The sequence below is a fragment of the Aquarana catesbeiana genome, linkage group LG05, assembly GCF_042186555.1.
Source record: "Aquarana catesbeiana isolate 2022-GZ linkage group LG05, ASM4218655v1, whole genome shotgun sequence".
NCBI classification, from domain to species: Eukaryota; Metazoa; Chordata; class Amphibia; order Anura; family Ranidae; genus Aquarana; species Aquarana catesbeiana.
This window is the reverse complement of record NC_133328.1, coordinates 628305930-628323305: the sequence shown is the minus strand read 5'-3', so window position 1 is coordinate 628323305 and position 17376 is coordinate 628305930. Positions and strand designations below refer to the sequence as shown.

The 17376-nt window shown below is 44.6% G+C and overlaps 1 protein-coding gene across 1 annotated transcript in view; it reads left to right on the top strand.

Moving 5' to 3' along the window:
* PTK2 (protein tyrosine kinase 2) overlaps positions 1–17376 on the top strand; it is a gene marked incomplete in the record, with an annotated part of 322618 nt that overhangs the window by 248134 nt on the left and 57108 nt on the right. Inside the window, 2 exon segments of the mRNA XM_073632301.1 lie at positions 1730–1777; positions 6592–6703. Coding sequence (XP_073488402.1) covers positions 1730–1777; positions 6592–6703 — 160 coding nt within the window.

The window sequence follows — 17376 nt, the reverse complement described above, 5'->3', positions numbered from 1 at the left end:
TCATACATACACACAGGAGCCAATTAACCTTCCAGCATGTCTTTGGAGTGTGGGAGGAAACCCACGCAGGCACAGGGAGGACATGCAAACTCCAGGCAGGTAGTGTTGTGGTTGGGATTCGAAACGATGAGCTTAGTGCTGCTAGACATAATAGCTAACCACTTAGCCACTGTGCTACCCAAAGCTTTACATTTTTTAGTGTAGCTATACACTATACTTACAGATATTCATGCATATTTAAAATGTTCTCCCTGTGCACGCTTGGGAGTCCTCCGGGTACTACGGTTTCTTTCCCCACTTCCAAAGACATGCTGGAAGGTTAATTGGCTCCTGTCTAAATTGATCCTAATAGGTGTATGTATGTGAGAGAGAGTGAATGTATAGAAAAATGCTGGAGCGTAGAAGAACGCTCGAGTCTGACGTTAAATCCTAATTACTCTTTACCAAATAAAATTCAAAGTGTTCCAATTATCCAATACATCAACAAGATGCTAACGTGTAAACTGTTACCACTGTGTTGAATTCAGAACATGATTGATTGATCATTCCACACAATTGGTGGATTTGAAGATTTATTTTACCAAAATGAACTGCTGAAGGTTTATGTATGTATATCTACATACCTGTGAGATCCCAATAGAAGCTGGAAATCACTGAAGTAAACACCGCTACTCCAGTGATCTGCATGTTCGCTTGGATCCTATGCTGAGTGGTTGCTCTCTTGCATTGTAAACACTCAGCATGGGCTCCACCCAGAGATCACTTTGCATTTTCTGAATGAATGCAAAGTGCTCACTGATTTGGACGAGGTGGGGCAGTGATGTCGCATTCTCCGTCTAGTCCAATCAGAGAAGGCTTTGCATTCATTCAGAAAATACAAAGCAATCTTTGACTGGCGCCCATGTCAAGCAATTGACCTCCTGTATTCACAGTAATGGAGAGCAGCTGCTTGGCGCAGGACCCGGAAAGCAAGTGGAGATCACTGGAGTAGTGGTGTCTGCTCAGGTATTTTTCAGCTTCCAGCTGCATCGGCCCGGTATGTCATATATGAAGTTACATTGGTCAAAGCTGGACAAGTGTAACTTTGTAAGACATGACGACGAATGGAACTATTTTTTTTAAGTATATACAGAAATCTGTATTGCAATTACACTGTTCACAAATGCGATAACCATTGTGTGAATGTGGGAAAGTAGAAGCACATATAATTGCATTACATGTGTTGCAATTTAAACATTTGTAACATCCCTTTTTTTCAATGTGAAAATTGGGAACAATGCCTTTCGATATTTGTTTTTGGGGTTAGCTCTGATTAGTAAATCATGGGAGATTTTTGCTTCTTTTTGTAAGTATAAAGTTGAGGTTTCCTAACCTCTGAACTCTGTCGCCTTCAAGGGTGAGACTGTGTCTCTCGGTAACTTTCTAATTTACTCAGACAAGCAATTGTATGTTTGCGTGAACGGAATGCCAGTATTTTGTCTAGCGTCAATCCTAAATTGATTGGCCTTTGCATGGGCTCATGACATAGCCGAAGGGCTCTTTCACACTAGCCTGGGGTTCTTTTTTTTTTTTTTCCAGGTGGTGAGTGGCTAGCGGGATAAGTTCTTTCCGCAATGTTTTATTTTTTTTTTTATTTTTTTTTTACAATTTATTAAGCGTATACAAAGTTAATGCAGTGTGTTGCAAAAAACCTGTCACACATGATCAGTCTGTACTCTTTGATCCTCAGGATTGGAGCATATCCCGTGCCTGTGGATACACACAAATTGGGAGACAGGTAAATTCTTGCATAAATGTTTAGCATACAGAAATGCAATGTGGCATTCCTGTCTGTAGGTTTACTGTGGAGATTGTTGAAAGTCTTATTTTCCTGGCCAACAGAAACTGTGATATCAAGGAAAGCAATAAATGACCTAGATGAGAATGGATTCAAATCTGTGTTAGGGTGTAAGTGAATTAGGCCTGGGATCAGTTAAGGGCTTTTTTTTATGCAAAATTTTCAGACTTTGTTTTAGCCAATGGAAAGCTGGTTATGAGGAGAAGCACATTTGAAGCACTTCCATTGAAGAAGTCTATTGGGGCCAAAAACGTATGACCATGCCCCAAGAGAGCTAATGTAATTTTTCTGAGTGTTGAGGAACAAGCACAATAGATTAACATGGAAATCTGATGTCAAAAGCTGAAATCCTTATGGAAAATGTTCAGGTGTAAATGGGGGGCAAAGAAAATAACTCATTCCAGACGACAAAAAAAAAAAACGTCATCTATATACCTAAACCATGTATGAGCATGGTCCAGGTACATGGTTTGTTTCCCAATTGACTGGACAGATGAATGAAAGTCATTGAAGGTCCACCTCCTCCATCCACACAGCACTTTTTATTACAGAAAGTGATTGTACAGCTTTTATGACTTGGGCAGAGAGGACAGGCATAGTCTGTACTTTTGTCGATTGACAGGTCCAGCATTTTGTATTGACCCCCTCAGCACCCAAAGATCACAGCTGCGAAGATATTTGAGGGGGGTTGGGAATAGAGGAATGAATATTTCAATGACGCTGCCAAGCAGAGGGATACTTCTCATTCAATGTAACTACCATCCCTTGTGGTGGTAGAAGAAAAGAAAAGCTTTAATGTTGTGTGGAGACGTGCTTAATCTTTGCGTTCTTCCCATCAGGCCAAAGTATTCAATGTGTCTGGCTTATATTCTTCACTTCTTTTCGTTTGCACCTATCCAACTAGTTTCATAACTTTCCCAAAACCTTAAAAAAACAAAAGCAAAAGGAAAACCTCTTTCTAAACTAGCTCTTGTGTGTGTGTGTGTGTGTGTGTTAGATGTGTATTTTGCACTTTGCCCTAAATATTTGTAACTGCCTTCATGACCATACACATGACATTTCTGACATTCCTTGGGCTGTATATCTCCACTCTCATCAACGATGAAGTCTTTGCTACAATTTTATTCTGGGCCATATTGTTCCTGGATGGCTACAACATGCAGAGAGAGAGAGACAGACATTGCTGGAAATGTAGTATGCCTGGCTGTCTTTGACATTAATATTTATGTGAGTTTATGTAAGCTCTAAGGGGGGGATTTACTAAAACTGGAGCACACAGAATCTGGTGCAGCTGTGCATAGTAACCAATCGGCTTCTAAGTTCAGCTTGTTCAATTAAGCTTTGACAAATAAAACCTATAAGCTGATTGGTTTCTACGCAGCGCTGCACTAGATTCTGTGCTTCAGTATTTGTAATACACCCCTTAAGGCCACTTTCAAACTGAGGCAGTTTTCAGGCATTTTTGCGCTATAAATAGCCTCTAAATAGCCACTTGAAAACTGCCTCCCATTCTTTGTAAATGAGTGCTATAACAATCGGGCGGTGCGCTTGGAAAAGTCCTGCAAGCAGCATCTTTGGGGCGGCTTGGGAACGCTATAAATAGCGCTCCCAAAACGCCCATGCTCATTGAAATAAATGGGCAGGGCTTTGAAAGCGTCGCAAAACTGGTCTTTTTTCTGTTTTTTTTTTTTTTTTTTAAGTCATGTTGTCATGCGACCTTAAAAGAACAACCCGCTGGCACCCGAAAAGCACCGCAAAAGCGCCGCTAAAGCACCGCGAAAAGGACCGGCGCTTTAGTGACGCTGCAGTGTCAAAGGGCTTTAAGTGTTCATTCTTCCGGACCCATAGATGACCATGCAGAGGGCCATGTTCATATGTCTGGGGAGCGACAGGTGTTCAGTGCAGCCAGTCTGTCAAAATCAATGGCAGGCTGAAATATGCAGCAGCTGTACAAATCTTTCTGTACATCCCAATGTTTACATCTGTACAGGGATGGACACACATCTGGGATTGTAAAGGTTTGTTTTTTTTTTTAATACCAACATGCCTATACTTGCCTCCTCTGTGCAGGGATTTTGCACAGAGCGTCCCCGATCCTCCTTTTCCTGGGTCCTCCGGCGGCGCTTCTGGCTCCTCTTTCACATCCAGTGCCCCCATGGAGAGCCGCTTTCCTTGGGGGCACTCGTGCGGGCGTGCTCCCGAGTCCTGCTGCTGCGTCCATTGACACAGACAGCAAAACTCGGCCCTGCCCCCTGGCTCCCATGTCACTGGATTTGATTAACAGCAGCAAGAGCCAATGGCTCCTGCTGCTATCAGTCTATCCAATGAGGACCTGAGACAGCGGCTGGAGCTGCTGGGCTTGTTCTGGAAAGATTGCGTTTAGGTAGGTAAAAGGGGGACTTTGAGGATGCATTAAGAATGCATTAAGATGAAAAACCTCAAGACTTTACAGCTCTCTCCCTTTTCTTACTGGAGCCCAATCTGATGCAGCAATGTGCGCAACAGCTCCAGCCTCTGCCTTTCTCCTCACTGGACAGATTGATAGCAGATTGATAGCAGCAGGAGCCATTGGCGGGGGGGTGGGGCCGAGTCCCGCTGCCTGTGTCAATGGACGCAGCAGCGGGACTTAAGAGTGAGCTAGCACGGGTGCCTCCCTGGAAAACGGCTTTCCGTTGGGGGAACCCCATGAAGAGGAGGGGCTTTGACCGCCGTTGGGGGACCCCAGAAGAAGAGGAGGATTGGGGCTGCTCTATGCAAAACCATTGCACAGAGCAGGTAAGTATAGGCATGTTTGTTGTTTTTATAAAAAAAAAAAAAAAACCCCAAGGTTTACAACCACTTTAACTTAAGGAACCTTATCAACTCTTTAGTTCTCTCTGTGGACTACAGAACCTCTCCCTTCAGTTTTGGCGCTAATGGAGAGGGGGGGGGGTGTTCTGTATTGTTAACAGTATGACAGCACTGTTCCTCCATAGATGCAGCGAGTGTTGACACCCTAGGACAAGGTGGTATGTTACAAGGTAAAAATACTGAGAAAAAAAAACAACGTATACAGTCACCACATTAAAGCACCAACATGCTTCAATATATTACATTTTGGTTCTTGGTTTGGATAAACTTAGTCACAGAGCGTGGTTTATAAGCTCCTCTGCACAGCCAGTAGGGTAAGATGATCCATAATTTCAGCATATATCCATAAAAGTCAAATTATTTTCTCAAGACATTAAAAGCATCAACAAATGGCCGATAGATTATCCGCCTTCAAGTCTTGGCAGCCCTCAGAAATGCGTTTTGACCAGACTGGGTCAAGACCCAGTACAGTTGAAACATGTTGCTATGGGCTGCCAGATGAAGGGCTGGTACATACCAGTGGCTGCATTAGAACACAGTCCACTGGTATGTTGTAGGATGATGGTGGAGCTTCGCACTGTTTACTTTTTTGTCTTTTATATTCTATATTATAACATATTTTATTGGAATATCACATAGTGACTATTGTTATACAGGATTTATATAGCGCCAACAGTTTTCACAGTGCTTCCTTTAAATTCTATTGGCAGCTGAGTTGTGCAAGGTGGTGGGTTGCACTGAAAACAAAAAGTAGTGCAGGCAGTACTCTTTTCAATCCTCATCACTGCAGCATGGTGCTGTGAACCGACCAAGTAGGCATTTTGCCTTGTCTTGTGGTAGGTCTGTCCCGGAATAGCTGCTCAATGCAGTCCTACCACACCCTGGTGTGAATTGGCCCTGAATAGCCCATATATTATGCAGGTTTCTTTTCTTCCATCACAGGTGGAAGGAGACAAAATTGCTCGATTCCCCATCAACACAGTCAGTGTTGATGGGGGAATCCCTCCCGCAGCGCTATTGTGTTCAGCCAGTGGGAAGCCTTCCCTGTCGGGAGAACACAATAATCACAGCTGGCAGTGATCTCATAAAAATAATCCGGCAGGTTGGTTGTCGATGGATCAACTTGAGTACATCCATCCTGCCCATAGATGGATTGAATGCCGGCCGCTCCTTGCTGAACCGGCTGAGATTTGATCCATCTATGGCCAGTTTAAAGCATTAGAACCCTTGCCAGTTTTTATTGCTATCTGGACCTCCATTAGAGAGATTTTCCTTTTGCTTCCTGTCCCGGTGACAACCGTTTCATTAGGTAGGAACCTCGAATAGTTACACAGGCAGAAATATAAATTGCTTTTTTATTCCCATAGAGTAGATGAAGACTAGGACCCCCCCCCCTCAGCCTAATTGTTGTCCTTCCTGGAGATTTCTCCTCGCTTCCTGTCTGCTAAAACTGTTGTCATCTGGACATGAAGAGAAGGGAAATCTCTCCAACCGAGCAGCGAATGCTTTCCCCACTCTATCCAAAAACTAAAAGCAGAAGTCTAGGCATGGCAGCATACACTTTTTTCATATTACATTTTTTGCTGTAAATGTAATCTCTAGTTTTTTTATCAGTGAAGAAGTCCACTCTTGGGTCTCAGTTTTTCCTGCATTCCTGTGGTAGGATGTTTAACTTCTGTCACCGCTTTCTGCTGCAGTACTTTATCTCGTAGTAAACAGGCTTACAATTTAACTTCTGTAGCGGGTCTGCTGGAGGAATACTCAGTGATGGAAAATACAGCCTTCCCTTTGTGAAGGGAGGGGGGCACAGTGACAGCTGAAATGACATGCATATAGTAGATAGCCCCACTGTGTCTTGTCAGAGGCTGACACTCAACACCCCTGTCCTCTCATTCTCTTTGCAGTACAATCCTAGAAGAGGAGAAGATTCAGCAAGAGGAGCGGATGAGAATGGAGTCCAGGAGGCAGGTGACTGTGTCCTGGGACTCCGCGGGCTCAGACGAGGCACCGCCAAAGGTCAGTAGATGAATTGTCCTCAAATTTAAAAAATGTATTGTTTTTGTACATTATTGCATTTTAAAATGCCACTGCAGGAGTGTTTTTCTCCTCAGCAGATTGTAGGGGGTGGGAAGGAAAATATTGGGTTTATTTTGCTTGGGTTCTATACAGACCTGGGATTTATCAGAAGGATGACTAGAGCCCCTGCTAATGGCCACAGCAGGTGTACAGACCCAGGAACTCCGCACAGGGATGGTACGAACCCCTCATAATGGGCACAGCATGTGTACTGGCCTGGGAACTGAACAAGAGGATGACTAGAGCCCCTTATAATAGCCACAGCAGGTGTACAGACCTGGGAACTCCATGTAAGGATGGTGGGAACCCCTCATAATGGGCATAGCAGGTGTACAGGCCCAGGAACTCAGCACAAGGATGTTGGGAACCCATCATAATGGCCACAGCAGGTGTACAGACCTGGGATCTCAGTGCAGGAATGGTGGGAACCCCTCATAATGGGCAGAGGAGGTGTACAGGGAAGGTGAGAACCCTTCATAATGGGCATAGCAGGTGTACAGACCCAGGAACTCCACACAGTGATGGTAGAAACCCCTCGTAATTTGCACAGCATGGGTACGGGCCTGGGAACTGAGCAGGAGGTTGACTAGAGCCCCTTATAATGGCCACAGCAGGTGTACAGGCCTGGGAACTCCATGCAGGGATGGTGGGGACCCCTTATAATGGGCAAAGGAGGTGTACAGACCTGAGAGCTTAGCACAGGAATTGTGGGAATCCTTCATAATGGGCATAGCAGGTATACAGACCTGAGAACTGAGCAGGAGGATGACTGGGAGCCCCTTTTAGTGGGCACAGTATGTGTACAGGCCCAGGAACTCAGCACAAGGATGTTGGGAACCCATCATAATGGCCACAGCAGGTGTACAGACCTGGGATCTCAGTGCAGGGATGGTGGGAACCCCTCATAATGGGCAGAGGAGGTTTACAGGGAGGGTGAGAACCCTTCATAATGGGCATAGCAGGTGTACAGACCCAGGAACTCCACACAGTGATGGTAGGAACCCCTCGTAATTTGCACAGCATGGGTACGGGCCTGGGAACTGAGCAGGAGGATGACTAGAGCCCCTTATAATGGCCACAGCAGGTGTACAGGCCTGGGAACTCCATGCAGGGATGGTGGGGACCCCTTATAATGGGCAAAGGAGGTGTACAGACCTGAGAGCTTAGCACAGGAATTGTGGGAATCCTTCATAATGGGCATAGCAGGTATACAGACCTGAGAACTGAGCAGGAGGATGACTGGGAGCCCCTTTTAGTGGGCACAGTATGTGTACAGGCCCAGGAACTCAGCACAAGGATGTTGGGAACCCATCATAATGGCCACAGCAGGTGTACAGACCTGGGATCTCAGTGCAGGGATGGTGGGAACCCCTCATAATGGGCAGAGGAGGTGTACAGGGAGGGTGAGAACCCTTCATAATGGGCATAGCAGGTGTGCATATCCGGGAGCTCACCAATGGAGCCCCCGAAAGACAAGATACTGCCAGCTGCTTTTGTTCTCTGGCTCCTATTAAACTTTATAGTATCTTAACCTTTACTTTTATCACAGGTCGAGGGACCTGTGACAGACACATAAAAGTGCCAACCATGCCTGTCCTTTCTGCCCCCTCCTCCTCCATTCTTAGAAGCTGTACTATAGCTTCTATGAATAAATGGCGATCTGTTGAATGAAGGAGGTGGACCACCACACCAATACGGAATACCAATGTGAAGATAGATCTTGGTTATTTATATGTGTGGGGGGGGGGCATACATTTGATTTTTTTTTATTTTTTTTTTTTTATACACATAACTGATTTAAGTTGGGTTTTTAATATCCAATATATTGTGTGTGTGCAACATTGTTGGCATCAAGGGCAAGCATTTTGACAGGTCCTGGTACTCCGTATACTAGTATGAGGATGGTTCGCTGTCTGCCCCCCCACCCGGCGTCACTCTTGTATTATCTCTCCATCTATGACTAGACTAGCCAAATGTCAAGTTATCTGCTCATCCATGACTGACCAAATGTCATGGGGAAAAACAAAGCTAATATCTAATGTTCTGTTGGTATCGGTTGCATCAGAAAACTGGACTTGTTATATGAATCATTTCTGGTATTATTTATAAGTTACAATAATCTGCCTGCCGGTGGATTCCTCTGGTGAATTCTTCGCTCTTCGTGTAGGTTGTGTTTATTCATCGTTTCTAGACTTCTATCAGTTTGAGAATTTCCTCTCAGGAAGTTGCTGTCCTGATGTTTGACATAGTTTGGTGGTTTTTTTTGAGGCCTGTCCCTGCAGAAGGACTCTATGATGGGGCATGTGTTACATGTGTAGGAAATGGTGTTGGTGATAACATTTTATGACACTTTTGTTTATCGTCACTAGGAGAACATTGTGTTAAACATTGTTCCATAGCTACTGTTGCCTTAGATCACTGCTTGTAAACATGATGTCTTATTATTAAATATTATTATTATGCTTTATGCTACACACCAGATGCAGTCCAGCGCCGTTTTCTGCATCAAAAACGCATGGGGACAGTGTTTAACATGGATTTCCATTGCTGTATTTCAGGGGTCTCCAAATTTTCTAAGCAAAGGGTCAGTTTACTTGTCCTTTAGCCTTGGGGTGGGGGCAGACTGTGGCCAGTGGGAGTAGAAAATGCCCCACGGAGGAATAGTGCCCCATTGTTGATATCAATAAGAATAGTGCTGATTGATAGTGTCCAGTAGGGAGAATGGTGCCCCATCATTGGTTTCAGTTGGTAGATTACTGCCCCAAGGGCCAGATAATGTCAAGCAAAGGGCCACGTCCGGCCCCTGGGCCGCACTTTGGAGACCACCGCTCTAGTTCACACCACTGCAGTGCGTTCCAGTGCAGTCAAGAAAAGTAGAACATGTTGCATTTTTTCTTAATGGAACACATCCAGAACACTGCAAAATGCGTCAGCAATGCTCCTTAATGCACATGTCCTCAAGAAGTGTAGGTTACCCTCTATATTCTTTTTTTTTCTGCGTGTATTCACATTTGTGTATTTTATAAATCATAATCTTTAACTTTTTCATGTACACTGTACTAAAAGTATTGGGACGCCTGCCTTTACACACATGAACTTTAATGGCCTCCCAGTGTTAGTCCATAGGGCTCAATATTGAGTTGGCTAACCCTTTGCAGCTATAACAGCTTCAACTCTTCTGGGAAGGCCGTCCACAAGGTTTAGGAGTGTGTCTATGGGAATGTTTGACCATTCTTCCAGAAGCGCATTTGTGAGGTCAGGTACTGATGTTGGACGAGAAGGCCTGGCTTGCAGTCTCCGCTGTAATTCATCCCAAAGGTGTTCTATCGGGTTTAGGTCAGGACTCTGTGCAGGCCAGTCAAATCCCCCACCCCAAACTCATGTCTTTATGGACCTTGCTTTGTGCACTGGTCCAAATCATTTGGTGGAGGGGGGATTATAGTGTGGGGTTGTTTTTCAGGGGTTGGGCTTGGCCCCTTAGGTCCAGTGAAGGGAACTCTTAAGGCATCATCATACCAAGACATTCTGGACAATTTCATGCTCCCAACTTTGTGCCCAACTTTGTGGGAACAGTTTAGGGATGGCCCCTTTCTGTTCCAATATGACTGCACACAACCAGTGGCGTCAATAGATTTGGTGTCACACACTGTGGTAAAACATAGTGTCACCCAGCCCCCCCCCCAAATCAACTATAGTCGTCCCCTCAAAACAAACCACCCCATCCATCAGTACAGAACCCCCCCGGGACACACCAACTTTGTGGGAACAGTTTGGGGATGGCCCCTTCCTGTTCCAACATGATTGCACACAACAGATAGCGAGAGACAGTACATGTGCAATACATTCAAGAAAAGAGAGTTAGGAGGGCTTTGTCTGTGATAGCTTCTAATCTAACTGGTCAAACCATGTCTTTAAGGATCTGGCATTGTACATAGGGGCACAGTCATGCTGGAACAGAAAAGGGTCTTTCGCCAAAGTGTTAACTGCAAAGTTGGAAGAGCACTTTTGTCCAAAATGTCAGTGTATGCTGTAGTATTACCAGTACCCGTCACTGGAAACACCTGAACTCCATCGTTGTTGGGGGTGTCCACATACATGGAGACCAGTCTTTTGGCCCCCAGCCCCATGATTGCTTGAGTCTGATTGGTGTCTTTGGAATCATATAGACACATCTTCTTAGGAAGGTCGTTATGAGTGTTTTTGTGGTGATGCAGGTTGCTTCTATATGTAGTGAAAATTTCGGTACCAAAAATTCAGGCTACACTTAGACGAAACCGAATTGACAGTTTATAAAAAACAATATATATATATCTATATCTACACAATTTTTTTTTATGTATTATATCTGACTTTTTAATTAATATCATACATTTAAATGAATACTAATTCATTGTCGCCCATTATCAGCGTCTTTTAGAGAGGTGTTAAAAATCTCGGTTGCTGCTATTTTGGCGTTTATTTGGCAAACCGCACCAAAATCGCACCTCCCCATTGAAATGCATGGAAAATGCAGCAAGACACATCAAAAATGCACCCGTGTTGCATTTTTGATGCATTGTTTGAGTCACATGACCTATGAAACACATCATAAGAGGTAAATTCGTGTCAAAATTGCTGGTGTTTTCAGCAGCCATTATCGAACCTTTTTTTTTTTTCTTGCGGCACAACGCTAAAAGAAAACCCTATTAATTTTTGCCGGCCAAAATTTTGGTGCATCGCTATTTATACGGAAGGTTGTCACATATTGGTTCTAGTCTGTCATTTTTTATTTGTCAATAATTTTAGCTTTGTAACATTGTTAATCTTGCTACATTAGTGTTGCTGTGAAAATTGTTGATGGAATGAAGAGGAGTCTGGGAGATGGAGGTGTAATTTATTTTTGGGTTCACTGAACCTCATCTGGGTGACACGTGGATGTTGGTTGTGAAGTGTGTTTTATTGCCCCTGTCTGGCTTCTGATTTGTATTAGATATTTTTATGGCTGTGTGCTGATGGGAGACACGTGTTGTCTCATTCCCATGAACCTGAGCTATGAGCAGATATAAAATAATAAAATAAAAATGTATGCAGGAATCAATTTTTTTTTTCTTTCACTTATTAAACCGATATAACAATAACTTTCAATAGGATATCTAACAGTTCAAAAAAAGAACAGATATAAAGACGTTCATTGTTGGGGTTGTATATACACTTTTAGTGTAATTTTCTAATGTAGGAAGTCTAAAATCCCATAATAACTTACTGTTTATTCTCACCATCATAGGAGTGAGCTCTCAAACTCTGAGCTCAGAGCTACTGTGTCAGGGGAGAAAAAAAAGCTCATGTGAGGGAATTTGAATCGGAGAGAGCTCGCTCCTGTGATGATGGGGGGCCAAGCAGTAACAGCTGGAAGTCTCTTAGCAACATCCTAGCAACAAGGCAGGATGGGAGAATGCGATCTTTGGGAGTTTCTCAGTCCACCTTCAGGAGGTACATAAATGGCTTACACCTATAGCGAGGGCAGTAGTCAACTTTGGTCAATGCTGCACAATTAGTTTTTTTTATTTACAGGCGCCCCTTACCTGCATAGGCAGAACTATGCTTTTGATGATTATGGATGATATGGTAATATAGTACAATGTAGTTCTTGCTTTAATTGACCCAATTTTAGAGAGCAGAATAGAGATGAATCGACGTGGTTAAAGGCAGTGGCGGCCTGTAATGCAGGGCACAGGGGCGCCGCCCCCCTATCTATGCATCTGTCCCGTAATCTACAAGTGGGGCACCGGACGCATTGGTTTTCAATGGATTTTTTTTTTTTGTTTTATTTTTTTTGTTGTTGAAGCATGCGATTAGAGCCAGAGGCTCTATAGGCTTCAAAAAAGCGTGGCAATGGTGTGCAGAGCACTGCGCCCTAATCCCACCCAGTTGTGTGAGAATAGCGAATAAAATATTCACTATTGTCTTCCTTATTCTGCTCCCGGCCAATCAGGAAGCGGGTCCTGAGACCTGTCACAAGATTGGCCGAAAGGAGAAGCGATCCTATTGGCCTGGGAGGAGGGAGGGAGGAGACGGAAGCCGCCATGATGCTGAGGAGGAGGAGATGTAAGGGATACCGTCGCCTGGAGGAAGCGCTGCCCGCCACTTAGATGGGGTAAGTATGGGGCTGGTGACAGACGGGGGTGCTGTGGGTGCATTTTTCGCCACCTCCCCCAAAAATATACCACCAGCCGCCACTGGTTAAAGGGGAGAAAAAGAAAAGGAGTACGATTGTGAGCTGCAGGGGGAGGCAATTTGGGTGGGAGGGGAGAAAGGGGGGGTGTTGATTAGGTACCTGTAACCCACTGGAGGTGTCCAAGCACAAGGTTTTAACAAGTTACAGGACAGGTAGTAAAGGGAAATCTGTTAAATGGGTCACAGTTTAAAAAAAAAAAAAAACTGAAAAATGTTTTTTACCATTCTTTTCTCTGATCTCTATGATGAAGCCTCGATTGAGGGCAAAATGTGCCCATTTCCAGAAGGATAAATGATTAATTTGCATGTTGTGGTGTTAATAAAGTTTATTAACACCACTACGCTAGGTCTTTACTTTATCCAAAGTTTTGGCTTCAGCTGCACTTTAAGACACGCTTTTCACATATTTATTTCTAAAAAAAAAAAATTGGAAAATCGTTTATCATTTTCCTTCCACTTCACAATTACGTGCCCCTTTGTGTTGGTCTATCACATAAAATCCCAATAAAATACATTTACATTTTTGGATGTAACATGACACAAAATGTGGAAAAGTTTGAAGGGGTGTGAATACTTTCAAGGCACTGTATGTGTTTTTGTTGTTTTTTTGGGGGGGGGGGGGGGGGGGGCACAATTTGGCATGTTCGCCCTGGGCTCTAGATTACCTTGGATGTCACATGATCAGGAGCTGGTCCCGCATGATAATGATCTTTAGTTGGACCAAATGGCGTCTTTGACAGCTCGGTCCCTATGTTGGGAGTGCACAGCCAAATGGTATCTTTGACAGCTTGGTCTCTATGTTGGGAGTGCACAGCCAAATGGCGTCTTTGACAGCTCGGCCTCTATGTTGGGAGTCCACATCCAAATGGTATCTTTGACAGCTCGGTCCCTATGTTGGGAGTACACAGCCAAATGGTATCTTTGACAGCTTGGTCTCTATGTTGGGAGTGCACAGCCAAATGGCGTCTTTGACAGCTCGGCCTCTATGTTGGGAGTGCACATCCAAATGGTATCTTTGACAGCTCGGTCCCTATGTTGGGAGTACACAGCCAAATGGTATCTTTGACAGCTCGGTCTCTATGTTGGGAGTGCACAGCCAAATGGCGTCTTTGACAGCTCGGCCTCTATGTTGGGAGTGCACATCCAAATGGCGTCTTTGACAGCTCGGTCTCTATGTTGGGAGTGCACAGCCAAATGGCGTCTTTGACAGCTCGGTCTCTATGTTGGGAGTGCACAGCCAAATGGTGTCTTTGACAGCTCGGTCCCTATGTTAGGAGCTCACAGCGAGCACACTTTCAGCACAGAAACCTCTCGCCACATGTGTTACCTGGGCAGCAGAAGATTAAGAAGTTGGATTTGAGGTGCTGAGAATGCAATTGATAGATTTAGGACTCCTGACTTTTACCCATACCACATGCAATACAATGGTGGCGTTCAGACCTGTCTGCAGATTGCTGGTCAGGCCAGACATCTGTATTTCTACTATACACATGTGTTTTACATGTGTCACGCAGGTTTACAGTCCGCTGCAAGGTATTTTAATTCTTTCCTTGTTGCTGGAATTTTAATAACAAAACGGTGTTTTTTTTTATTGCCAAGTCAGGATGTTTGAAGCAAACTCTAGAGGTATCCTTGCCATGAGGATAAAGCAATAACTTCTGTACTGCATCTGATGAGCGGTGTCAGATGCACCCTTTGTGGTCAGTAGGTGCTGGCTTTACTGCTGTAAAAGAATTATGAAGAATGTTGACTTGGCAAAGGTCGGTGATAAAAGCTGTCCTCTGTTCATGTGGTCGGTGATGTCACAATGCTGCTGCCCGATTTCACTGCAGAACAACCAGCGTTGTCACCCTGTCAGCACTTCCTTCTTTCTAGTCTAGGTGAGAATGGTGTTGCACTGTGACGACACTTGCACACCACCAGAGTCCTTGCATGTGCCGATGTGCCACAGGGCCTCCAGACCCGTTGATGATTTGCGCACATGCAGAAGGTTTCCCATGCATACGTGTGAAGACCACGCAGGTGTGAGGCCTGGGATCCAGGGTGTCTGGGCATGTGCAGGAAACCCCCTGCAAATGCACAGATGTGCTGCAAGTCTCTGTGGGGTCTCACAGGCCTCTCTTTGGCGTCTCTGCGCACACACCCCATTTTTCGAGATGGTGGCTTTGGGATGAGTGTTTAGAAGCTCCAGCCTTATATTTTTTTTTCCACCAACTTGTATCTCCATAATATAACCCTCTGAAGCTGCATCGGCTATCTTGAACCTGCCTTCATTTCCTGTCTGAATGACTTCAGTCATCAGTCTCTTCTCCTCCTTATCTGTATCATTGCCTTTTGGCTAAGATTAAGTGTAGTATCTGTTCTTAGCAGTTACCAAGTGGTGGCGCTGTGCTACTGTCCCTAGCCTACGGCAGTGAGTTGGGGGTGGCAGTGGCTATGCAAATCCACCTGGTGTAATGGAAACCTGGAAGGTTAGTATCGGGGAGACCCGAAACCGGACTGCTCGACGAACTGAGAGCCGTTAATAGGTCTCCTCTAGAGAAAGCCGGAATGGTTACGTCCTGATAGGGATGGAAAGGCACTAGCTCTGGCCGAAGGCCGGGTCCTGAAAGAAGCCCGTGGTGTATGTGCCCCTGGAATGGCAGTCCAGGGGTGCCGTAATTACTCGCTGTGAGTGAGGCACTTTGAGTTTTACTGGCACCTTGGCCACTGCACCATCACACTTTTTTACACAGCTTCCTTTTGGGCCAAACCTTTTGGCCAGAACCAGAGGAAATTTTATTCCTGGCCTTAGGGCCAGCCATTGCACCATAACAATGGCACCATTGCACTTTCTCCACTTCTCTTTTCCCCACTTTATGTTTGTTTGTTGTGTCTGTCATTTTGTTTTTTTAATTGTTTTGTTTTTTTTTTTTTTTGGTTGTTGGTGTACATTTTTTGTTTCACGTTTGATTAGTAGGGTGTAGGTCCTCAGGCCTGCCCTAAACATCTTGGGAGGGGGTGGACATGGCCTTCTGGCTTGGTTCACCCTCTCTCATGGGGTCTCCCTTCGGGGGAGAAGTACTAGTACTTGGGGTAGTCTGTTTCGGCAGACCTCCCAGAGAACGGGGTCCATCTGGTTTCGTCCAGATGGACCATGTGAAGTACCCTAGTCCCCGTCTGAAGCCTAACACCCCAGGGGATCAGGGCAAAGGTCTTTTCTCTTCGGAGGAGGACCATATGTACACCCTGTGCACTTTTTGTGTCTCACTTTTTGGTGTGCACTTTTCTTTTTTGCACCGGGTGGAGTTTTTGGAGTGTGTTCACACACCACGGGCTTAAAGCGGGGTTCCACCCAAATTTTGAACAATATCTGTATGTATTCTCTTCCTTGCCTAGATGCTGACATGCCGTTTAAAAAATTTAAATCGCCGTAATTACCTTTTTATTTTTCTATTCTTCTTTGCACTTCCTGGTTCTCCTCCCGTGGGAGTAGGCGTGTTTCTAGCCTCTCCTAGACTCCTGGGAGCTAGCCTCAGGCTTCCCAGGATGCCACTGAGCATGTGCGGGAATGAGCGGTGAATGCTGGGAGCACAGCATTCACCACATCCAGGAAATAAATGCTTGTGGGCTTCAAATGCCCACAATGAAGATGGAAACCGCCTGCAGTGAATAATATAAGTTATTCTTTCCGACGAAATCTGACACAGGCGGACATATTACACACAATATGTGAATATGTAATGCTGAGAAGAAAAGTTTGTGAATGAACTCATAAAAAAAAACGATAGGTGGTCCCCCACTTTAAAGAAAAAATGAATCTGTATCATTGCTGCTCACCTTCCACAGCTCTTCTCTTACTCCCAGCTATCACACAGAGCATTATATGAAAAAACACACCCCGGCATCCCTCTAGCATCATTGCACAGCTAAAGTTTGCAACACCCAGTTGCCAGCAGGCAGAATCATGCATGTCTAAAGGGATGTGTTCTTTCATATACCACTCTTGAAAGAAAATCTGAGGCGGGGTTCTGTGACACTTACAGAAGCCTTGCCGGCCTCTATCAACCAGCAAAACGGACCAGGCCATCCACGCAGCCCCACTGGGTTATAGAAGATGCGTTAATTGAAGAACAAAAATGTTATTGCATGTTGGTCAGGAAGACACAAACAAAGGGTATTATAAGCATAAAACACGTCCGCTTTAAACCACGTGAATAAAAGCTAATTGCAAACTCTCTGGTAGTATTATATTTTGTCCCAACTCCTGTAATTGACACTTTTGCTGGTAAATGTAGTCTACATGTAGATGTGGAGAGAATAATAAAGGCACGTAAAAAAAAAAAAAGGAATTTATATACCAAATACTGTCATTACAGCTATAAACTACAGTTACCAGAATGCAATATTTGTCACTGTAG